At 35.6% G+C, this 26,678-nt stretch overlaps 1 protein-coding gene across 3 annotated transcripts in view; it reads right to left on the reverse strand.

Moving 5' to 3' along the window:
- The window catches only part of TAOK1 (TAO kinase 1), a 158,404-nt gene that overhangs the window by 59,612 nt on the left and 72,114 nt on the right, over positions 1-26,678 (reverse strand). For 2 of the 3 annotated variants that reach the window (XM_007183855.2, XM_007183856.2), the window contains 6 exons: positions 10,435-10,506; positions 7,401-7,502; positions 5,700-5,745; positions 5,057-5,153; positions 2,928-3,041; positions 190-281 (listed from right to left, as the gene is read on the reverse strand). In XM_007183855.2, the coding sequence (XP_007183917.2) occupies positions 190-281; positions 2,928-3,041; positions 5,057-5,153; positions 5,700-5,745; positions 7,401-7,502; positions 10,435-10,506 (523 nt within the window). Of the gene's footprint in view, positions 1-189; positions 282-2,927; positions 3,042-5,056; positions 5,154-5,699; positions 5,746-7,400; positions 7,503-10,434; positions 10,507-26,678 lie in introns of those variants that run through there. The other variant, XM_057535556.1, reaches the window with a different exon arrangement.

The raw sequence follows: 26,678 nt of genomic DNA on the forward strand, positions 1-26,678 counted from the left end.
ACAGAGCAAATACAACATACCTAAGCTAATATATATATAAATTAGCAGATAACCAAAATGAAAACTATGTAATAAACATACTGCTCCCCTTAGTAACCAACATAAAAAATAAAAAGCTGTAATTTGGTATAGAAATTGAGGTAAAACTTTGATCAAAATTTACTACATAGTAATAAAGAACATGCTTACCTAGTTCAATACACGTTATACCAAGAGACCATACATCTACTTTTCCATCATACTGTCCTTCATCCATGGCTAAAATTACTTCTGGGGCCATCCTAAAAATTAAAATGTCATTTAAATTAAAGTTAAAAAAAAGTATGCTATTCTTTTAAAATGTAATGACTATCTACATGGAGAACACCTGGTGTGAATTTCAGGCAATATATCTGGACATTAAGAATTTTTATAATATGAAATATATGTATTACAGGTTGTGAGGTAAATATTTACCTTTGCATATATAGTGTGACTCATTCTCACCATGTGTCATGATCATGTAACAGCATCCTAAAGGAAGGATGCCCTAGAGCAGGACTGTATTCTGCATCTGTTCAAGTCTGCAAATTCTAATACTGTATAGCCTTTAGGCCAGTGATTCTCAAATATTTTGGTCTCAGGATCCCATCTAATTTTTGCTTGAAAGATGGAATTTTACCAATAGCATTGAATACCATCAGTTGTTTCCCTTGAAATGACAAACTCACTCCATTTATTTCAGAAAGTACCTATCACAATATCCAATGCTGAATAACCATAGCTTGTCAGTCTTTCTTTCAAATTAGAATAGTGTCCCATGACAAAAGTGGCTAGGGCAGCTCACAACTAAAACAATCACAAAATTATCAACTTTATAACCAACCAATAACAGGTGTCTTGGTGATAAAATGAAACACAGGACTTCCCTGGCAGTCCAGTGGTTAAGACTCCACACTTCCATTCATTGCAGGGGGGGTGGCAGGTTCGATCCCTGGTTGGGGAGATCCCACATGCCACTCAGCACAGCCAAAAAAACACAAAAAACAAAACAAAAACCCCCCAAAAAAGCCTACAAAAAATGAAACACTAATTCATGTCTTCAACTAGAGTCTGTGGTTCTTGATGATACTTTACCTTATACTTCATATGTATTTGGTATTAAGCACAGATAGGTACTTAGAACAGTTGCTGACTGCTTCAATAAGATTATTACCAGGTATCCCTGTGTGTGTGTTTGTGTGTGTGTGCACACGTGCATTTGTGTAAAGACATATAAATATGAACCTAGTTCCTGTGCTCCAAATACACTATATACAAATTAACCGATATGTTTACTTTATTGTAAACTTTCAATTGTCAATGTGTTCTTTAAGATGCTGAAGGAAGTTTGAGAAATTATCAAGTTAAGAAAAGTTAAACAAGTAATCTGTTTTTTTATTGCAGAACTTTCGAGGGCCTTTTTAATATCTAATATTCATCATTAATATCTAAAGAGGGGAAGCACTGAGAAATATTATTCACTCACAGAACCCTTTTTTATGGGGGGGGACTCTATCTAAACTAGGGTTTTACATAGAAATTTTTGGTCATCTAGAGCAGTGGTCTTCAAATTTTTAATTCATTTATTTACCTTCAATGAATTTATAAAAACTATGTATCCCTTGCACACTTTTGAGTTGATATGTAAATTTTATAAATTTAATAGTTGCAAAGGATATAATGCATAGTGTATGTATGTATATTGTGTATGTGCTTTAAAGATATTAAAAACTTGGAGTTGCAGAATTAGTTCATTCAATTTATTAAAAACACTGCCCTATAATCTAGTTAGCAAAATCAGTCTTCATGGTCATATCAGTCAAATCAGAATCACCTTCTACCAGAAAAAAGTCTGAATTCAATGCAAATAACATGTTAATATGTCCCCACAACAACCATGTCAGTTATGAATTCTACACTAGAAGAAAAGAAGAGAAGGAAGATAACTGGGGAGAAAGAAAAAGCAAACGGTAGAAGGAACGGAAGGGAGATGACTGGAAAGGTACAAGGACTTGCCAAGAGTTTTGTCCTGACTCTTCAATATATCTGACAGATGCTACATCTTCTCAAATTGTTCCTCTGGTGTTGCTTTGAGGCTTTTACACCCCAGAGCAATGCATCACTGTAATATTCAGGGTGGGTTAGAAGCCTTTCTTTTATGAGGCAGGAGAAGGGAGATTTGAAAGGCAGGTGAGAAAGATGATGTAGTGGGCCTAAGACACAGCTCTCAGCATACACAGAGAAAGAGGATACATTTGAAAGTTGAAGATCTGGAAAATTATTCCCTTCAAACTTGCTGACATGAATAACGAATTATTTATGGATAAAATTAGATGATGTCCAGAATGTTTCAAAATAACTGAGGGGAGAGGAAGAAAGGGAGAGGTGAGTGCATAGGGCAGGACTAGCCATGGGGATAAAGTTGCTGGGGTGAATGAATGATATGTAGGGTTCATTATACTTTTGTCTAGTGTTATGTATATTTGAAATTCTCCATAATAACAAATAAAAACAAAAAACCCCAGAGAACTCCAAGTCCACTACCAGTCTTTAGGTACTCCTAGTCTGAAGATCAATGATATATAGTAAATATAAATCTAAAGAAAACACACACATTTCCACTTAGCATTTCTATCTTTTCCTCACTTGAATTTTTATTGAATGTTTCCACTCCCACACCCAATATATGATGCAGATAATCATAGGAAGGAAAATGTAGGGGGGACAAATTTTAAAAATGGGGAGTGTAAGGGGAGCACTCCCAATCTATATTTGAAACTAACTATAATGCTTAAAGTTAAAATGTCCAAAATAACATTATATTTTCAGGAAAAAGACATCTTAAAAACACACAACCACACACAATATCAATTATGAAGATCAAATCCAGATAAGATTATTCTTACCAATATGGCGTTCCCACAAAAGAATTGGCAGGAGATGCCATGGAAGCGGATCCAAAGTCAGCAAGTTTCACCTGGCCTGGCTCTGTCAGAAGGATATTTCCTGCTTTGATATCTCTGGGTTTAAGGAACACAGAAAATTACTTCTCTTTCCTTCACTGGGTTGTGTAAAAAAATGATAAAAATCAAATAAAAATTTGTAAAACAGAGAAGGAGAAATCAAAATAAGTCCTAGGATAATTTCTCAATTGGGATGAGAATTAAGATCCAAATTAGAATACAAGAAATACAGAATTCATATATAGTAACAACTTTGTAAAAAAGAAGGCAAAATAGCAGTAAAAACAAGACAGAAAATCAGGTAATTAAAGTGTATAGTCTACATTTGAGGTCCTGTTTATTGGTACAAATAATGGTTTTAAAAATTAAATTTAAATAGCGGACCACTCCTTCACAATTTTAAGATTTCTGAGTAACCTACTTAATGTAAAAAAAAAAAAAAAAAAAAAAGAATTTCATGCCCCCAATTTTTAAAAAAGGATTATTCATATCATTTCCACCCTTAGGATATGAAATGAAAACAAACATATGGATAATGTAATATCCATGATCCCAGAAAATTATGGATATTTATAAAATGGGACTGTATGTCCAACGGGCACCATAACATACACTTAACCTTTCACAAACAGAAAAACTAAGTTCCCAAGCACTTGTCAATTCTTACTATTGTAATGGACATAACACTAAATTAATCTATTTTGTTTTTTAAAAATGAAGAGGCACTTTAGGGAATTCCCTGGCAGCGCTTTTACTGCCTTGGGCCTGGGTTCAATCCCTGGTCAGGGAACTAAGATCCCACAAGCTGTGCGGTGCGAAGACCTTAGGTTATAATTCTAAATCTTCTATTCACTTACTTACTAGTATGTAAATTTCTCTTGGACCTTACAATCCTCATCTTAAAAAAAAAAAATCATATTAACTCACAATTGACTCTACTATATAGTTTAACATGTATTGCCTGATTCACACATATAATAAAAAAATGCTAATTTCCTTCTAAAACAGGTAAAACCAATATCAATGCTAAAAATGCATTATAGAATGGCTTAAGCTTACTATTCATTATCAAGGATCATCAAGGATTAATACTCAGAGCATAAAAAGTATTAAGTATCTTTTATTTATCCATATCATGGAATCAATGGAATAAATCTGGCATTATCAGTTACCAGGAAGACAGAAGATCTAGGTTTAGTTCTAGTCTAAATGCACCTGGCTTTGTAAACTTTGGGAAATTAGTCACAAATTGGGGCATCAGTTTCTTCACTGGTAAAATGAAAAAAGTAAGACTATATAATCCCTAATGCCTTCTCTATTCCCCAAATTAAATGATTCTACAATTAATTTCAATTAAATGTGCACAAATCTATAAAGTGCACATACAGGCATACCTAAGAGATACTACAGGTTTGATTCCAGACTACCCTAACAAACAGAATACACAATAAAGCAAGTCATATGAATCTTTTGGTTTCTCAGTGCATATAAAAGTTATGTTTACACTACACTGTAGGCTACTAAGTGTGCAGTAGCATTATCTCTAAAAAAACAATGTACATACCTTAATTTTAAAATATTTTACTGCTAATAAATGGCAAAACAATCATAATGGTAACATCAAAGATCAATGATCACAGATCACCATAACAAATAAAATGATGAAAAAGTTTGAAATACTGTGAGAATTACCAAAATGTGACAGAAACACAAAGTGAGCAAATGCTGTTGGAAAAACGGCACCTAGAGTCCTGCTTGGCACAGGGTTGCCACAAAGCTTAAATTTGTAAAAAACGAGGTATCTGTGAAGTGCAATAAAGCAAAGCATAACAAAATGAGGTATGCCTGAACTTTGGAAAATCCAGCAACATGTGTAGACAAAGATAAAAATTATCCTAAACAAAGAGATCAAGTGTACTAGTACGTACTTTTCAGCATGGACAATCTAAAAAACCTGAGTTTATAAGAAATGGTTTTACTTGGCTATAACCAACAAAACTTTCAGGGTTAATAAGTTAATAATGTAACAAGCCATTTGCTTGTTAATATATAATAATTTTCAAAGTGCTTACCTATGGATCATGGTATGAGAATGTAAGTAGGCTAATCCCTGGAGAGCACCATGTGTAATTGCTGCTATTTCCACTTCTTGTAATGGCTTTTTGTGAACTTAAAATAAAAAAGTTATTTGAAAATATTTATTATAAAGAACATTTTTGTTTAAAAATACATACCTAATATATAGGGCAATTTTTAAAAACTAACATTTAGCAAGACGGGATTTCCTTCCAAAGATAATAAAATAATGCTATTGAACTTTACAACTAGTATACAGTTGTGCCTAGTTGTTAAAGTATATAGTCCACAGCCAATTTTCCTCTAAGTTAACAACATGAAGCAATTATTTGGTGATTACAAAAACAAAAGTAATAAAAGTTCTCCCTTTATTCTAATATCTTCATTCTGAACAGAAGGAACAGATTAAGCTGAATGACAAAGAATCCAAAAAAGCTTAAGTCAAAATGAGAGAAAAATCACCTTTTTTATGCTATTATGTAACATTTAATGAGGATAGTGCATACTATGCAGAGAATATAGAAAGGTTACGATTTTTATTCTTTCTGGAAAATTTGTACATTATTTAAGAAACCTCTTATTGAATACTCATTTTATTTTGCTAATACTATTTTTTCTTAATGATTAAAGGAAACCTACCTTCTAGTAAATCTGAAGCAGATCCTAAACAATACTCCATTACAAGCTACATGGGAAGAAAAATTATATAAGCATTAAAATATATTATTAAAAAGATTCTACTTGAGATAAAATAAATTCATCAAGGAGATCAAGAAGACAGTTTGAAGTAAAACAAACCCTAGTCACCATTTACCTTAAAAAATGAGTATTTATGTACCTAGTAATTTATTAAGTACATATGTAAAGATAAGCTAATGATACATTAATCTTTTACAATACCAACATATAATCATTTGTATAACATGTGTATTTCATATATAACTAGTACTAAAATTATAAAGGAATATACATATTCTGTTACTATTAATCTATAGTACTAAAGCAATACTTTAGTAATTGCTAGGAAGCAAAAAACTGTCCTTTGGAACTATATATACAAAGCTTAGGTTACAGTTAAAGCAAACACAGAGCACCTTCTATGTGCCAGATATTATATATATATTAAAGCTAATTAAGGGACTTCCCTGGTGGTGCAGTGGTTGGGACTCCACGCTCCCAATGCAGGGGGCCCAGGTTCGATCCCTGGTCAGGGAACTAGATCCCACATGCATGCAGCAGCTAAGAGTTTGCATGCCACAACTAAGGAGCCTGCCAGCCACAACTGAGGAGCCCGTGAGCCACAACTAAGGAGCCCACCTGCCAAAACTAAGACCCAGTGCCACCAAATAAATAAATATTAAAAAAAAAAAAAACCTAATTTAATCCTCACAACCACCTTATGAGGTAGGCCCTATTACTATCCTTATTTTACAAATGGAGAAACATGAGAGACAGAGAGGTAATCTCCCCAATGTCACTGTTTTTTCTTTAACCACAGCCTTGTATTTAGGAGTACCGCCATCACCACCAAAATTAAACTGGATAAAAATGCACCAAACATTACAAATCTAGGTTTAGGATACTAAAATGATAATTAGCTGTGACTTATTAATTATGCAAAATAAGGGATCATTCCCATTTAAAGAAAATTTAGCCTCTCTCTTAAAAGATACAGTTATGCCCACAATGCTACGGTATTAATACCGTGTCACCTCAGCGGTAACAACGGGGCAAAATTAAGCACCACTTCTTATAACAAAGTGTCTCAATTCTCTAGCGTTAGTATTATTCAGCCAAGGAATCATAATCAGTTCAAATTTCACCAGGACTCATCAGGACTTCACCAAGATCTTTGTAGTTAAATAGATTACAATATGTTCATGTCAAAGATAGGCTAGATTTCATCCTCAAGTAACAGGATTGCTTTCACAATGTTTGATAAACCATTTGAAGAACGATACTACTAAAAAATGTCAGAGAACATTTTACCATGTACCATGTAATATATTATTAAAAAGATTCTACTTGAGATAAAATAAATTCACCAAGGAGATCAAGAAGAGTGTTTGAAGTAAAACAAACCCTAGTCACCATTTACCTTAAAAAATGAGTACAAAAAATGTACATACATGTCAGCTAAATCTCTGCAGTAAACTCGCAAAACATACATTCCCTCTCCTGCCTAGAAGTTCTAGGAAAAGCTGCTCTCCCTCTCAGAATGAACTAACATTTCAAGGTGTTTCTGCATGGGATTACACAACCATTTTGAGACATTCTTGAAATAATTAACTCTAAACAGAAACCAACTAAAATTACAGCAAGGGGGAAGCATATACCTACCCATGCTGTGTGCTCACGTAAATAGCAGCCTTTGTATTCTATACTGTTGGGATGTTTTATTCTTTGTAGAAACTTGACTTCCTTAATAATATCCTGCCATTTCTATGGGGAGAAAAAAAACGAATGAAGGAAAAAATTATGAACAGCTGCTTTTCCTGAGAAAGTTATATAAGAAAAAAAGTAATCAGATTAAGAAGGGTTATTGAGAACATTAAACTTCATTTGTAATATGTAAATATCAAAATAATAAATTAAAAAGTTATGTTCATATAGGTTATAACTCAATTACATAATTTATAAAATTATTTCATTCATGGTAGGACAAATTTTAGTTTGGTAAAACTTATCATCAATGAGTCTTATTAAAATTTTACAACCACACACCAAACATGCCGATGAAAACTATATACCATATTTAGTGATTTTTCTTCAAAAGTTCATCTTCCCTTCTTATTTGCAGTTTTTTGATGTATAATTTACATACCATAAAGTTCATCTATTGTGTTTTTGGCTTATGTGTTCTACCAAACGTTAAGGTTTTGTTTGCTTTTTAAATTCAAACGAAGATTTAAACCCATAAGTGCACACTTCCTAAAATAAAATGCTAGAGAACAATTAGTTATTATATGGGAAAGTTCACAGAAAAAAAAAAAACAGTATGAAAACATTTCCCTACATATTTTACTAAGAGCATTCCTCAATGACACCTACCAGGAAATACAGATAAACCTTCAGCCATAAGCTACTCCATGACAACCTTAGACACACTTAGGCCATGTCCTAAACATAGTTACTCTTAAGAAGCAACCAGAGAATTCTAAAAATACTGGTTACCGTGTCTACACCCAGAGACTCTAGAGGCTTAGCAGCTGTGGGGTGAGAATGAGGAATCTATTTTTTGTTCTTGTTTTAGTTTTTTCAACCTTTACCACTGACTTGGGCCATATTTCTAAAAGCAGGGAAACTGGCATAATAGGAAACTTTAAAAAATGTTTTGTACTAGAATGTAAGATCCATATATCACCGATGTTATTTCACAAGCCCTCAACAAAATACAGCAAAATATGTTCACAGTGTTTTATATAAAATGTATAAGATATAAGATGTTAAACTCAGAAAATGTTTCATGGCCTTTAAATTTCAAGTTTGAATGATATTTGAAACTTTCAAAACAAAACAAAACCCTGCATTTTTCAATGTAAAAAAATTTCATGAAAGACGTTAATATTAGCTGTGAAAAGATGATGCCCTAAATGAAACTTTTTGTTCTAGGTGTGACTAATCGAACAGACACAGTACAAGTTTGCCTATGAAAGCTAGCTCTGAAGTTGTGCTACAGAATAGAATATAAATGAGAGTAATCCTGTAAGAAACTGAGTTTTTTAGATATCAAAATGATGGAACAGTGATATAATCATAACAGTGTTATCATAGTCATAGTATGATCGTTACAAAAACAAGATTTATCATAAAATAAAGAGATTCCAAAAAAGTAGAAAACCAAAGTCTTTAAAAATTAAAGACTGATCCAGCAATTCCAACTCTGGGCATACACCTAAAGTACTGAGACTAAGGACTCAAAAAAATATTTGTGTAACCCATGTTTATAGCAGCATTATTCACAATAACCAAGAGACAGTAGGAACCTAAGCATCCACTGACAGAGGAATGGATGGATAAATAAAATGTAGTGTTTTACACACACACACACACACACATAGAGGAATATTAGCCTTAAAAAGGATGGAAATTCTGACACATACCACAACATGGATGAACTCTGAGGACATTATGTAAAGTGAAATAAGCCAGTCACAAAAGGACAAATACTGCATGATTTCACTTACATGAGATACTTAAAGTAGTCAAATTCATAAAGACAGAAAATAGAAGAGTGATATCCAAGGGCTGAGGGGAGGAGGGAGTGGGGAGTTATTGTTTAATGGGTAAAGAATTGCAGTTTTTCAAGATGAAAAGAGTTCTGGAGATGAATGGTGGTGATGGATGCAAAACAATGTGAATGTCCTTAAAGCCACTGAAGTACATACTTGAAAATGGTTATGATGGTAAATTTGTTATGTGTATTTTACCACAATTAAAAATAATTACGGGCTTCCCTGGTGGCGCAGTGGTTGAGAGTCTGCCTGCTAATGCAGGGGACACGGGTTCGAGCCCTGGTCTGGGAGGATCCCACATGCCACGGAGCAGCTGGGCCCGTGAGCCACAACTACTGAGCCTGCGCGTCTGGAGCCTGTGCCCCGCAACGGGAGGGGCCGCGATAGTGAAAGGCCCGCGCACCGCGATGAAGAGCGGTCCCCGCACCGCGATGAAGAGTGGCCCCCACTTGCCGCAACTAGAGAAAGCCCTCGCACGAACCGAAGACCCAACACAGCCAAAAATAAAAAAAATAAATAAATAAATTAAAAAAAAAAAAAAAAATTACATTGAAAAATTAAAGACTGAGAGATTCTAGTTTTTAACAGTAGACTATATTTCATAAAATAAATTTATGCAATTAAACAAAATAAATATACTAAAAAAAACTACTCACAATATTAGTGAACTAAAGTATACTCAGTGTAGTATCAATAATTGTATTTTAAAAAATTTTTCAGACTAGATATATATTGTCTGCTGATTAAAGTTTGCTTAAATCAGCCCTTAATGTCTGAATCATTAAAAAAATTACATCCAATATAATTTACTGTTAAATGCATCTTAGTCTAGTTTACTCTTTTAGAAACTGATAAGCCTTCTATGATAAAGATAAAGTAATATATTACACCACAGTTAAAAAATTAAAAGCAGGGGGACAGGTGGGCTTTTGGAATGCCAGTAATATGCTGTTTATGGCTCTAGGTACAAGTTAAACGGGTACACTCAGTTTGTGAAAGAAAATACACTGAGATATGTTCTTAATATTCGTATACTTTTAGGTATGCTACACTTTTTTGAAAAAATTCCCAGCTACCCTCAATTAAAAACAGTATGTCTTTTTCTAACATGTCAAGAAGAATATAAATATTTCACCTACCTCAGTGGACTGCTTTCCACTATAAGACATTTTCTTGATAGCCACCACTTCATTGGTGCGCACATCTCGTGCCTAAAAAAACAAAGAAAGAACTATTGTAAAAATTAACAGATTAAATCTGGGCAATAATTTATTTGAGAATAAAAGCATTTATGAGCTACCATGTCAAAAGGAGCATCAAAACTGCCTTTAAAGAACATTAAAAACAAAAAAAACCCAATAACCATATAGTGAAACTTATCAAATCATCCAGGAACTGGTACTTTGGAAAGAAATATAAAGCAGGGTTTATCTTTGAGAGATCTAGTTAAGAGGAAAAACCAGAAATTTGAATAGCACTATAACAGAGAGACAAAACAAGACTAGTATATACAAGCCTATGCTAATCAATTTTGAAATCTCAATGAAATGGACAATTTTCTGGAAGGAATAAATTACTAAAACTGATCTAAAGAAGAAAATGTAACTAAAACAAACAATGGTGGCAGACTGAAAAGAACACCAATGAATTGTCTTTAAAATACTCTTGAGTGGGGAATTCCCTGGCAGTCCAGTGTTGAGGACCCCGGCTTTCACTGCCGAGGGCACGGGTTCAATCCCTGGTCAGGGAACTAAGATTCCGCAAGCCGCAAAAAAACAAAACAAAACATAGGGACTTCCCCAGTGGTCCAGTGGCTCTGAGCTCCCAGTGCAGGGGGCCTGGGTTTGATCCTTGGTAAGGGAACTAGATCCCACATGCCGCAACTAAGAGTTCACATGCTGCAACTAAAGATCTTGCATGCCACAACTAAAGATCCCACATGCTGCAACGAAGATCCCACACACAGCAACAAAGATCTCACTTGCCACACGAAAACCCAATGCAGCCCAATAAACAAATATTAAACAAACAAATAAACAAATATAAAATACTCTTCAGTGGGAAAATAGGTGAACTTTCCAGGATATAAGGGGGGAAAAAAAGGAAAGCTAGCCCATTAATTTTAAGAAGGCAGTATAACCCAATAACTAAAACCTCACAAACAGCACAAAATAGCAAGTTAGGTATCAATTTCACTTGTAAATATAGACAAGAAAACTCTAAATAAAAATTTTAAAATATTATAGAGCATTAAAATAATTTTTAATTTGGATAAAATACACTAATATATATAATTTTTCATTTGGATAAAATTACAGAAATGAAAAAGATTCTAATACTAGAAAAAAAATCTCATAATTTACCACAATTTTTAAAAGTTAAAGGGGGAACAAACAAACAAATAAATAAACACACACACACACACACATATATATACTTATAAATGCTCAATAAATCCTGAAGATGCAGAAGTGCCCAACTCTAAATGTATTCAATTGCAAAGAAGGCCAAACTCTTAGGAAACACAAATTAGAAAGGTAATTCCTTAACATGATAAATCACCTCTATTGTAAACTACTGCTAATCAGGCTTAAGACTGCTAAAATGCTATCACAATTATTACTTAACATTGTTGAGGTAATTCTGAAAAAAGGTAATAAAAATGTAACAGAACCACAACAGTTAACTAGAAAAGCCAAACTTCCATGTGTTAAAAAAATGATTATATATTAAGAAGGCACATGAGACTAGCTGCAAAATATTTTAAATGGGTTCACTAAAAGTGTCAGAACCACCTCAAATCATCTGTTGGAAGAACTCATCTTCAATTCAAATTTTTAATGAGTTCCCAAAGATAAAATGTTCTAAATTAGATTATGGTGATGGCTGCAAAACTCTATATTTACTGACAATCATTGAAATGTAGGCATAAAATTGGTGAACTTATGGTATGTAATTTATACTTTAAAACTTGTTAAAAAAGACAGCACATATGTAAATTTTATCTCAATAGAGTGGCTTGGGAAAAAAAAAAAAAGACAGTTAAGTGGGCCCTGGGAAACTTAATCACATCCCAATTTCAATTACCAGTGTACTGGTTAGGAAACTGGCACCACTTATTGTAATGGGTGAAGCGGATCTATCCACAGACGTCCTGCTTGAATATAAACTTATTTTTCCAAAATGTTCTCTGCTTATCTATCTATGAACCTCTTTATTTTAATGTCTAAACAGCTATACTGCGCTCTTTTATAAGAGATGAGATATAATTTACATGCCATACAATTCACCCATTTTAATGTGTACAATTCAGTGGCATTTCGAACATTCACAGATATATGCAACCATCATTACAGTCAATTTTAGGACTTTCATCACCTCAAAAAGAAACTCCAAATTGTTCATTTAGAAATGGTCAAACGGTAAATTTTATGTGTATTTTACAATAAAATTCTTTTCTTCATTAAAAAAAAAAACCCATTCGGCCCTAAGCAACAACTAATCTACTTTTCTGTGTCTCTAGAGACTTGACCATACTGGACATTTCATATAAATGGAACTATGTAATATGTGGTCTTTTGTGACTGGCTTTTTTCAAGATTCATGACTAATGATTTAATCTTTTCATGTGCTCCTTAGCCATTTGTACATCTTTCTTTGAGAAATGTCAATTCAGATCCTTTGCCCATTTTTAAATTGGGTTGTCTTTTGATTGAGTTATAAGAGTTCTTTACATATTCTAGGCACAAGTCCCTTATCAGATATATGATTTACAAACTTTTTTCTCCTATTCTGTAGGTTGTCTTTTCACTACTTTGAAGCACAGAAGTTTTTATTTTTGGTTAAGGTCAATTTATTTTTTTCTTTTATTGCTCATGCTTTTGGTGTCACATCTGAGAATGCTCTGCCAAAACTAAAGACATGCAGATTTACCCCTATGTTTTCTTCTAAGAGTTTTATAGTTTTAACTGTGACATTGAGGTTTTGATCCATTTTGAGTTAATTCTTCTATAGTATGAGGTAAGGACCTAATTTCACTGTTTTGCATTAAACAGCTACACTCTTAATTGGCCTAAGACAAAGCTTAATTTAAAAGTGGGTACACTAAATGCAATGAAGTATCCTGGATTAGATTCTAGAACAGAGAAGAAAGTGGAAAAACTGGCAAAATTTAGTACACAGAATATAGTACATAGTTTAGTTACTAGTATCCTATCAATGTTGATTTCTTAGTTTTGATAAATGTACCATGATTATGTAACATATTAACATTAGGGGAACTAGATGAAGAATATAGGTGAAAACACTGTACTAACTGTGAAATCTGCAAATCTATTATTTTAAAATACTAAATTAAACTAAAACGTGACTATTAAAATCCAAATGTACTAGTAATGATGATTAAAATTAAATGACCAAGTTAAAAGGAGATACGACTTTTGCTTATTCATGTTTTTAAAGAGCAAAAAGTAAAAATATTTAATGTTCACAAACATGTTTTTCCCTCCTTTCAGGAACACATATTGTGCTTACTTAGTCACCTCTAATCTAGAACAATTCCATAACCCCTCTTTGTCTTTCATGATACTGACATTTTTGAAGAATACACAGTGGTATTTTAGAGAATGTAACTAAATTTGTGCTTGTCTGACATTTCTTCAAGATTAGATTCTGATTATACACCCCTGGCAAGAATATTATAAGAGTGATATTGTGTCCTTCCCAGGGTATCATATCTGGAGGTATACAATGTGTTCACTCCTCATTGGTGTTACCAATTTTCATCACCCACTAAAGGTGTTGTCTGTGTTTTTCCAATGTGTATAGTTAAAGTTACTGTTTCCTACCTTGTATCTAACAAGCGATCTGTGGAGAGATACTTTAAAACCACGTAAACATCCTGCTCATCAAAATTTTCCCTTAGATTTAGCAAACATTGAAGATAATAGCCCAAAACAATCTTTACTATGATGATTACAGAATGCTCATTTCCTCCCCCCGCCTCTACCATTCCCTTCACATTTATCAGTCAGGCATTCTATTATAAGGAAAAGACCCCCCTTTTCATCCATCCATCCATCATCTATCATGGAAATTATGAAGTCCTATTTTATTAAATGGGTTATAATCCATTACTATCTTTACACTGATGTTCAAATTGTTCCAGATTTGGCCAGTGGGAGCCCCTCCAAGCTGGCTCCAATGTCTTTTTGACAGGCTCCATTTTTTTTTTCTTTCTTTAAAGCACTTTTTAACTTTCTGGCACAAGGTCTTCTAAGGCTTATCATTTATGTTCCCTGCCCCCGCAACAAAATGAGACATCCCTCCAATAAGTTCTTGTTCCTTTTAGTTAGGAATTAAATTCAAGATCTGAGTGCTAAGTGTGCTCATTACTACTGGGTGTCATTACAAATACAATCTTGCAGCAGATGGAGCTAGGAGATGCACACACACATATATGAGATATAATTATTTCATATTAACACTGTTAATTCCTATCCAATCAATCCCACAGGGTTCTTCCTTACCTTTCCCACTTCCATATTTCTTTCCATATTTTCACAGTTAGGATCCTGACCCCAAACAACATCAACATTATTCATTACTCAGTCCTTCTTCTTTTTTTTTTTTGGCCACACCACGTGGCTTGCAGGATTTTAGTTCCCCGACCAGGGATTGAGCCCCAGCCACGGCAGTGAAAACACCCAGTCCTAACCACTGGACCACCAAGGAATTCCCGCTCAATCCTTTAACATATAGTTTCAGATCCATCACACCCATACAAATATGAAACAAGTCTATTAAGAAGGGTTCAAGATTTGCCTACAGTTTCCCTCTCCCAACCAGACTGAGAGTATACAGTTAAAATACTATGTACAAAAGTTACTCATATTAGTTCTATTTTTCCCCTCAATGTAGTTATGTCTGAAATATAGTTGGGTTCATTGTTCCTGTTTGCCTTTGATGTCAGTGACAACCCTCCCCCCATACATATTAATTTTAATTTTTAAGTATATAAAGTATTTATTATCCAAAGAGGTATATTCAAACAAAAATCATTCCATCCTCTATCTCTTCATATCCATTCCTACAACTATCACCATTTTATATGTTGAACTGTTGGTTGTATAATTTATCTAATTTCATCAAACTATATATTTAATATCTGTATATTTATTATATATGAATTAAACTAAATAAAATCAATTAAAAAAAATCCTACTGGCATATTGAATGGCTATTTTTCAGGGATTTTCTCAATGGGGTTCTTTTATTGAGCCCATTTCTAAGAGTCTATGTATATTTTTCCTTTTTCTATATTTCTCTATATTAGTGTATTTGGAGAGGAAAGGTATAAGCATAAACTCAGACAAAACTGTAAAATAGAAAAAGGGTTGTTTCTAAAATATCTATATCCTGGGTCCCTCTTCTCTATTTTGTGTCCAATCCAGAAATTAAACAAAAGTGAGCAACATGAAACACACACATACACATGTGTACACAAAATTCTACAAGTTATATACCTAAATGTTAACAGTAGCTGTCCGTGGGTAGTGAAATTATAGATGGAGTTTTTATTATTTTTGTCTCCAATTTATAATTGGGGTATAAACCAAAAGCTCAAATTGTTAAGAATTTGAACCATATTTTCTCAAGAGAAATAATATTTTATTATTAATAAATTACTAAATTTCTTAATTTATTAATAAATTGTAGTTTCATTCCTAAGGTGCCCATAAAAAAAGACTAAACCCATAATACTGCCAAAATATTAAACATCTGTATAACACTTGCTGTTTGAGGGGAAAAAAAACAATTTTTATACAAAGAAGAAATAAATGAGTGGCATTTTCCCCTATAGATTAAGAAAGGAATACTTAGAGATGTTTTATGACTTCAGAATAGTATATCACTGGCTCAATCTTAAAGTTACAGTTTTTAAAATAATAAAACATATTCCTTTACCAATTTTATTTCCTGGAAATTTTAATTTCTAAAGTGTATATTATTTTTCTGAAGTAAAAAAAAAAAAAAAGAGTCAACAGAAACTTACATCCTCCCCACTTTTTGGGAAAAAGTCCCTTTCTGGTTACTAGTGAGTTAAAAAAATTTTTTTTCTTTGAAATTATTTTAGACTTAGGGAACAGTGCAAATATAGTACAGAGAGTTACCATATACCTTTCACCCAGCTTTTGCCTAATGTTAATATCTTGCATAATAAAATTATCAAAACTAAGAAATTAACACTGGTAAAATTATTAACTACTAACTAAACTATAGGCTTTATTTGAATTTCACCAATTTTTTCACTAATAACTTTTGTTTTTCTTTCTCTGCATTGGGTCTTCATTGCTGTGCACGGGCTTTCTCTAGTTGTGGCGAGTGGGGGCTACCCTTCATTGCGGTGTGCGGGCTTCTCATTGTGGTGGCTTCTCTTGTTGTGGAGCACGGGCTTCAGCAGTTGCGGCGCGTGGGCTCAGTCGTTGCGGCGCACGGGCTCTAGGGCGTGCAGGCTCAGTAGTTGTGGTGCATGGGCTTAGTTGCTCCACGGCATGTGGAATCTTCCCGGACCAGGGATTGAACCCGTGTACCCTGCACTGGCAGGCAGATTCTTAACCACTGCGTCACCAGGGAAGTCCACTAATAACCTTTCTCTATTTGGGATCCTATATTGCAAAAATATTTGGTTATCATGTTGCCTTTCTTTCCTCCAAATTTGCAAAAGTTCTTAAATCTTTCCTTGTATTTCATGTCTTTGACACTTTTGAAGAGTACAGGTTATTTTTTATAATGTTCCTTAACTTGAGTTTACCTGATATTTCCTCATAATTATATTGTTTATGGATTTTTAAATGAGAATGCCACAGGAATGATGTGTCCTTCTTAGTGTCATGTCAGAAAGGAGATAAATGATGTCGACGTTTCTGGTGATACTAACCTTGATCACTTGGTTAAGGCAGTCTCTGCCAGGTATATGCCTTGATTTTTCCATTTTAATTAATAAATATCTTTGGGGCTATACTTGAGATTATGCATATATCCTGTTTCATCTCAAACTTTAACCTACTAATTTTAGCATCTACTAATGGATCTTGGCTGCAACAATTATTTCCCTTAGTCCTTCTACATTTAATAAAAGAAATTTTTAATCTTTATAAATATGTGTATATCTGTGTGTGCATGAGAGAGAGAGAGAGAGAGAGAGTGAGGAGTTCCTACTGATACCTCCAATTCCAATCCAACATACAACAGGGTTATTTCTAGCCTTCCTCATTTCCTTACTCCTAACTTCTTTCTTGGACATTAAGAAAACTGCTTCTCGAGATAAAGATGGCAGAAGAGAAGGACGTGGAGCACACCTCCTCCCACAAATACATCAAAAATACATCTACATGTGGAAGAATTCTCACAGAATACCTACTGAACATTGGCAGAAGATCTAATACAACTAAAGCTGCAAGAAGAGCACCACGTAACAGAGTAGAATGAAGGAAAAAAAAAAAAGGAATCAGGATGGGACCTGTGCCCCTGGGAGGGAGCTATGAAAGAGGAAGGTTCCCTCAGCCTGGGAACCACTTTCACTGGTTGGGAGATCAGCTGGGACAGATAAGGAGCTTCACAGGCTCAGAGGAGAGTGCAGCAACCAGACTGTGGGAGGCAGAACAGAGAGAAACCAGCACAGATGGTCCTGGCCACCTCGCTGCACTTCCCAGACCGAGATGCACATCTGCTAGTGCGTGCAGGGGCTGAGTGCTGCAACTTGAGCTTCAGTGGACAGACCTGGGGAAAGGGCTGGGGTTGGCTGTGTGGAGATAGCCGGAAGGAGCTGGAGGGTGCTCTGGGCTGCAACTGGGGGTGTGTGCAGGATAGAGCCTGGGGCCACAACAGAAGCCACATAGTTAAACACACATGTAAAGGGAGGGGCGGGGCCCCATCATAGCAGCCTCATTCTCCAAGAGCTCACCTGAGCTCACAGTCAATGTGGCTCCACCTCTACCACCTCTGTGCTGGTGGGCTGTCCACATGCGGAAGTGGGGCTGAAATCTGAGCCTACCCTCAGGGGCTGTGAGACTGGTGGATTTACACGGCTACTGGCAGCTTTGTAAGCTCTGTGCCTGCGGGACATCCCAGTGGACTACTGTTGCTTCCAAGGCTGGGGTGGTCCGGCGTTAGCAGCTACAGGCTTTGCGGGCACAGGCATGCAGAGGCAGGGCCAGGACCTGGGCTGATTCTGTAGCCCCCGTGGAACGTCCAGGTGCCTGACTTCAGTAGATCTGCCCTACTGGCTTTGTGAGCACAGAGCCTGAGGGATATCCAGGCTGACTGCCTGCATTCCCTTGACTGAGGCAGGGCCGAAGGTAGTGCCAACAACAGTGTACTTTGTGAGTGCACATAGTGTGACAGGCAACACCACAAAGTGCACTTCCTGGTGGACAGCTCCTGTAGAGGAATACTCAGTGGCTCCTCTCCCAGCAGAGGTGCTCCAGTACCACCTACCTCACATCACAGCTCAGAAACCGATCTGGAGGCTTCTACTACAACAACTGGGGAGCAGACCTTACCCCCGAAAGGGCTGCGACAATTATAGAGCAAACAGGCGGCCCCACTCAACATCCAGTGCAGGTTATCTGCTCACCACAACACCAATCACACCTCCTATCAAGAGGAAAAAAGCCACCACACACTGAAGAAAGACGTGGCAGGCATCCATATTAAAAACAGTCCTTGCACCAAAAATATCAGACTCACACAGGCTACACAAGGATGCTCCCACATAAAAACAGCCCTTCAAGACCACAGTAGATAAGGGTTTCTCCTAAACGCACAGAGTCAGAGAAATATAAGTAAAATAAAGAAGCAGAGGAACCACTCCCAATTAAAAGAACAAGAAAAATCTCCTGAAAGAACAAGCAATAAAACAGACCTCTCAGGACTTCCCTGGTGGCACAATGGTTAAGAATCTGCCTGCCAATGCAGGGGACATGGGTTCAAGCCCTGGTCCAGGAAGATCCCACATGCCGTGGAGCAACTAAGCCTGTGCACCACAACTACTGAGCCTGCGCTCTAGAGCCCACAAGCCACAACTACTGAGCCTGCGTGCCACAACTACTGAAGCACGCACGTCTAGAGCCCATGCTCCACAATGAGAAGGCACCGCAATGAGAAGCCCGCGCACTGCAACGAAGAGTAGCCCCCACTCGCCACAACTAGAGAAAGCCCGCGCACAGCAAAGAAGACCCAACACAGCCAAATAAGTAAGTAAATTAATTAATTAATTAAATTAAAAAAAAAAAAAAAACAGACCTCTCCAGTCTATGAGATCCTGAGTTTAAAAAGGAAGTAATAAAAATACTGAAGGAATTAAGAAAGCTATTGATAAAAATGCCAACCACTGTAACAAGGAATTAGAAACTATAAAGAGGAGCCAATTAAAATTAGAAAACTCATTTGCTGAGACGAAAGCTGAGCTAAAGGCAAAGAACAGCAATCAAAAGAATGAATTAGTGATCTAGAAGATAGAATAATGGAAATCATCCAATCAGAACAGCAGACAGAAGACAAATAAAAAAAAAAAGAAAGCAATATGTGAGACCTATGGGATAATACAATGTGAGCCAATCTACACATAATAGGGATCCCAGAAGGAGAAGAAAGAGAAATGGGGATCGAAAATGTACTTGAAGAAATTGTGACTGAAAACTTCCCAAACCTAAAGTAAGAAACAGATATCCAGGTACGGGAAGCACAGAGGATCCAAAACAAGATGAACCCAAAAAGACCTACACCAAGATATATTATAATTAAAATGGCAAAAGTTAAAGAAAGGATTCTAAAGGCAGCAAAAGAAAAAGAAAGAGTTAGCTACAAGGGAACCCCCATATCTATCAGCCGATGTCTCTACAGAAATGCTACAGGCAAGAAATACTCAAAGCCCTGAAAGGGAAAAACCTGCAAACTAGGATACTCTACCCATCAAGATTACAATTTAGAATAGAAGGAGAAATCAACAATTTCTCAGACAAGCAAAAACTAAAAGAATACAGCAATACTAAACCTATCCTAAAAGAAAAATTGAAAGGTCTTCTCTAAATAGAAAAGAAGAATCTATAGGAAAGAGAAAATCACAATTGGAAAGTATTTCATTTGAATAAACCAAAATATAGATTAAAAAAAACAAAGAATAAAACCGTTTTGTAAAAGTGATGATAACTACAATGAACAGCAAAAGGATAACAACGGTGTAAAAGAGGACATCAAAATCATTAAATGTGGGGGAGGGGAGGAAGAAAATGCAGATTTTTTTTTTTAAGAACGTGTTTTAGCCTATATGGCTACCAGCTAAAGCAAGTAGATATAGTATTGGCTTAACATACTTGAAAAACAGGGTAAGCACAAATAAAAAACAAACAGTAGATTCACAAACACCAAAAAGAAGAGAACTCAAGCATGACAGAAAAGAACACCATCAAACCACAAAAGGAAAAACAAAGAGAAAAAGAAACAAAGAAGAAATACAAAATCAACTGGAAAACAAGGTTTAAAATGACAATTAATATGTCTATCTATCAATAATTACCTTAAATATCAATGGATTAAATGCTCCAATCAAAAGACATAGGGCAGATTGGATAATAAAACAAGAGCCTACAATATGCTGCCTACAGGAGACCTACTTTAGAGCAAAGAACACACACAGATTGAACGTGAGGGGATGGGGACTTCCCTGGCAGTCCTGTGGTTAAGACTCTGAGCTTCCACTGCAGGGGGCACGGGTTCGATACCTGGTCGGGGAACTAAGATCCCACGTGCTGTGTGGCCAAAAAAAACAAAAAAACAACAACAACAGAATGAATACCAGTGTATCCACCACCAGCTTAAGAAATAAAGGCTAACTTTAAAAGAAAAAAAAATAGAAAGTGAGGGGATGGAAAAAGATATTTCATGCAAATGGAAATGATAAGAAAGCACGGATAGCAATACTCATATCAGACAAAACAGACTTTAAACAAAGGCCATAAAGATAAAGAAGGACACTATATAATGATAAAAATATCAATACAGAGAGAGTATATTACACTTGTTAACATATATGCACCCAATATAGGAGCACCTAAATACATAAAACAAATACAGACATAAAGGGAGAAACTGACTGGAATACAATAATAGCAGGAGACTTTAACACCCCACTGACATCAATGGACAGATCTTCCAGACAGAATCAATAAGGCAACAGAGATCCTGGATGACACAACAGAACAAACAGAATTAATAGATATTTTCAGGACATTACATCCAAAAAACCTCAGAATACATATTCTTTTCAAGCTCACATGGAACATTTTCTAGGATAGACCACACACAAGGACACAAAACAAGCCTCAACAAATTTAAGAGGACAGAAATTATTTCAAGCATCTATTCTGACCACAACAGAATGAAACTCGAAATCAGCCACAGAAAGAGAAATGTGAAAAAAATGATTACATGCAGACTAAGCAACATGCTACTAAAAAACAAAGGGTCAATGATGAAATCAAAGAGGAAATTAAAAAATAACTTGAGACAAATGACAATGAAAACACAACCATACAAAATCTATGGGATGCAGCAAAAGCAGTCCTAAGAGAAGTTCAAGGCGATACTGGCCTTCCTCAAAAAACAAGAAAAGTCTCAAATAAAGAACCTAATCTACCACCTAAAAGAATTAGAAAAAGAAGAACAAACAACACCTAAAGAAGGAAGGAAATAATAAAGATCAGAGAGAAAATAAATAAAATAGAGATTTTAAAGTCTAGGAAAAAAAAAATCAATAAAACCAAAAGCTGTTTTTTTAAAAAGGGTAATCAAAATCAACAAACTTCTGGCCAGGTTCACCAAGAAGAAAAGTGAGAGGATCCAAATAAAGAAAATAAGAAATGAGAGAGGAGAAATAACAACAGATACCACAGAAATACAAAAAAAAAAAAAAAAAAAAGAGAATATTATGAGCAATTATATGCCAACAAATTGGACAACATGGAAGAAATGGACAAGTTTCTAGAAACATACGGCACACCAAAACTGAATCGAGAAGAAACAGATAATTTGAATAGACTGCTCACTAGAAGTGAAATAGAATCTGTAACATAAAAAAAAAAATCTCCCTGCAAACAGAAGTCATGGACCAGATGTCTTCACTGGGGAATTCTACCAAACATACAAAGCAGAAGTTATACCAATCCTTCTCAAACTCTTCCAAAAGACTGATTAGGAGGGAACACTCTAATAGTCATTCTGTGAAGCCACCATCAACCTGATACCAAAACCAGACAAAGACACTACCAAAAAAGAAAATTACAGGCTAACATCTTCGATGAACATAGATGCAAACATTCTCAACAAAATTTCAGCAAACCAAATTCGACAACACAAAAAAGACCACACACCATGATCAAGTTGGATTCATCCCAGGGTCACAAGAATGGTTCAACATCCATTTTTGGGAACTTGGTCTACCACAAAGACACTGGGGCTGACAAGCACCTTTTGGGAGTCTTCCCTCCAGCTTATTAGTGCCTAGGACTTATCCACACACCAGCCAGGCAGCTCTACTCCTGGTTCCCCCACTGCCAGCCCACCAACAGACCAGCACCAGCCCTGGGACACCTCCAACAAGCAAGCCAGCACCAGTCCCGGGACTCCCTGGGCTGCACAGCCAGCTGTACCAAGATCCAGCTCCGGCCCACCAGCATCAGGCAGCTTCCACACAAGGCAAGGACTGGCAACCAACTGAGCTGGAAATCAGCCCCGCCTACCACTGCACCTATAGTAGTTGGCCCCAGCACTACAGAAGAGTCTGCTCAGACAAAATAGGGGGCACCCCTAGATCATATAGCTCTGGTGACCAGAGGGGAGTGTACTGCTGAGCCCAATAGGATATCTTCTACATAAAGCACTCCTCCAAGATTGGGAAACATAATCAACCTACCTAATACATACAAATAAACACAGTGAATTAGGCAAAATGAGGCAACAAAGGAATATGGTCCACATGAAGGAACAAGATAAAACCCTAGAAGAACTAAGTGAAATGGAAGTAGGCAATTTACCCAATAAAGAGTTCAAGGTAATGATCTTAAAGATGTTCAACACTTGGGAGAAAAATGGATGAACACAGTGAAAAGTTTAACAAAGAGTTAGAAAACATAACGAAGAACCTAGCTGAAGAATACAATAACTGAAATAAAAAATAGACTAAAAGGAATCAACAGTAGATTAGATGATACAGAGGAATGGATCAGCAAACTGGAATACAGAGTAGTGGAAATCACCAAAGCTAAACAGAAAAAAAGAATTAAAAAAAAGGGGGGGGGGACAGTTTAAGAGACCTCTGGGGTAACAGCAAGCTTACTAACATTTGTATTATAGGGGTCCCAGAAGGAAAAGAGAGAGAGAAAGGGAAAGAGAACATATATGAAGACATAATAGCTGAAAACCTCCCTAACCTGGAGAACAGACGCAGGTCCAGGAAGCAGAGAATGTCCCAAAGAAAATAAACACAAAGCGGTCCACACCAAGACACATTCTAATTAAAATGGTAAAAATTAAAGGTAAACAGAGAATCTTAAAAGCAGCAAGGGAAAAGCAACTAGCTATGTATAAGCAAACTCCGTACAAGCAAACTCCTACCAGACTGTCAGCTGACTTTTCAGCAGAAATTTTGCAGTGCAGAACGGAGTGGCACCATATATTTAAAGTAATAAAAGGAAAGGACCTACAAATAAGAATACTCTATCCAGCAAGAATATAATTCAGATTTGAAAGAGAGACAAAGCATTTTAGAGACAAGCAAAACCTAAGAGTTGAGCACCATTAAACTGGCTTTACAAGAAATGTTATGGGGACTTTTCTAAGTGGAAAAGACCACAACTATAAATAGAAAAATTATGAATGTAAAAATCTCATTGGTAAAGGCAAACATACAGTAAAGCTAGATCAGTTACTTATAAAAGCTAGTAGGAAGGTTAAAAAACAAAGGTAGTAAAATCATCTATATCCTCAATAAGTAATTAAGGGATACAAAAAAGGATGTAAAATATGATATCAAAAACACTGAATGTGGGGAGGAGGGGAATACAAATGCAGGGTTGTTAGAATGCATTCAAACTTAAGAGATCATCAATTTAAAATAATCATTCAGGGGACTTCCCTGGTGATGCAGTGGTCAAGAATCTACCTGCCAAGCAGGGGACATGGGTTCGATCCCTGGTTCAGGAAGATCCCACATGCAACAGAGCAACTAAGCCTGTGCGCCCCAACTGCTAAGCCCACGTGCCCTAGAGCCTGCGCACTGCAACTACTGAGCCCACGTGCTGCAACTACTGAAGCCCGCGCGCCTAGAGCCCGTGCTCTGCAACGAGAAGCCACCGTAATGAGAAGCCCACGCACCACAATGAAGAGTAGTCCCTGCTCGCTGAAACTAGAGAGAAAGCCCGCATGCAGCAATGAAGACGCAACGCAGCCAAAAAATAATAAGATAAAATAATCATTCATATATAAATATTATTATATTATTATCAAGCATCTTTCCCAACCACAACAGTATCAGACTAGAAATCAATTACAGGAAAAAAACTGCAAAAACACAAACACATGGAAGCTAAACTATATGATATTAAACACTAAGTAATCAGTGGGTTACTGAAAAAATTAAAAAATACCTGGAGACGAATGAAAATGGAAATACAATGAACCAAAAGCTATGGGACATAACAAAAGCAGTTCTAAGAGGGAAGTTTATAGCAATACAAGCCCACCTCGAGAAACAGGAAAAATCTCAAATAAACAACCTATCCTTAAATGTAAAGGAACTAGAAAAAGAAGAACAAACAAAATCCAAAGTTAGTAGAATGAAAAAATTATAAAGATCAGAGCAGAAATAAATAAAGGCTAAAAATACAACATAAAATATCAATGAAAATAAGAGGTGGTTCTTCAAAAAGATAAACAAAATTGATAAACTTTTAGCCAGATTCATTAAGAAAAAAAGAGAGGGCCCAAATAAATAAAATCAGAAATGAAAGAGAAGTTACAACTGACATCACAGACTACAAATGTATTACAAATGAGATTACTATGAACAATTATACACCAATAAAATGGACAACCTAGAAGAAATAAATAAATTCCTAGAAACATACAATCTCCCAAGAATGAATCAGGAAGAAATAGAAAATAGGAAGAGACCGATTACCAGTAATGAACTGTATCAGTAATCAAAAAACTCCCAAGAAACAAAGTCCAGGACCAGATGGCTTCACAGGTGAATTCAACCAAACATTTAAAGAAGAGTTAACACCTATCCTTCTCAAACTATTCCAAAAAGCTGAAGAGGAAGAAATGCTTCTGAACTTATTCTACAAGGCCAGCAAGATTTACAAAAATCAACATCCATTTATGATAAAAACTCTCAACAAAGTGGGTATAGAGGGAATATACCTTAACATATTAAAGGGCATATATGACAAACCTGAAGCCAACATTATACACAATGGTGAAAAGCTGAAAGCCTTTCTTCTAAGATCAGGAACAAGACAAGGATGACTACTCTTGTAACTTTTATTCAACATAGTACTGAAACTCCTAGCTAGAGCAATTAGGAAGGAAAAGGAAATAAAAGGCATCTAAATTGGAAAGGAGGAAGCAAAATTATCACTTTTTGCAGATGGCCTGATACTATATATAAAAAAATCCTAAGGATGCCACCAAAAAGCTATTAGAACTCAACAGTGAATTCAGTAAAGTTGCAGGATACAAAATTAATGTACAGAAGTCTCTTGAGTTTCTATACAAATAACAACTATCAAAAAAAGAAAGAAATTAAGAAAACAATCCCATTTACAATTACATCAAAAAAAAAAACCAAAACCTAGGAATAATTCTAACCAAGGAGGTAAAAGACTTGTTCTCTGAAAACTATAAGACATTGATAAAAGAAATTGAAGATTACACAAACAAATGAAAGGATGTATTTACTCATGGATTGGAGAAATTCATATTGTTAAAATGCCCATACTACTCAGGGCAACCTACAGATTCAATGCAATCCCTATCAAAATACCAATGGCATTTTTCACAGAACTAGAACAAATTATTCTAAAATTTGTAAGGAAACATAAAACCCCAAATCGCTAAAACAATACTAAGAAAGAAGAACAAAGCTGATGTATCATGCTCCCTGATTTCAAACTATACCACAATGCTACAATTACCAAAACACTATGATACTGGCACAAGACAGACACACAGATCAATAAGAGAGAACAGAGAGCCCAGAACTAACCCACATTTATATGGTTAATTAATCCATGACAAAGGAAGCAAGAACACACAATGGGGA

Source organism: Balaenoptera acutorostrata, chromosome 20 (genome assembly GCF_949987535.1).
Source record: "Balaenoptera acutorostrata chromosome 20, mBalAcu1.1, whole genome shotgun sequence".
Classification (NCBI taxonomy): domain Eukaryota; kingdom Metazoa; phylum Chordata; class Mammalia; order Artiodactyla; family Balaenopteridae; genus Balaenoptera; species Balaenoptera acutorostrata.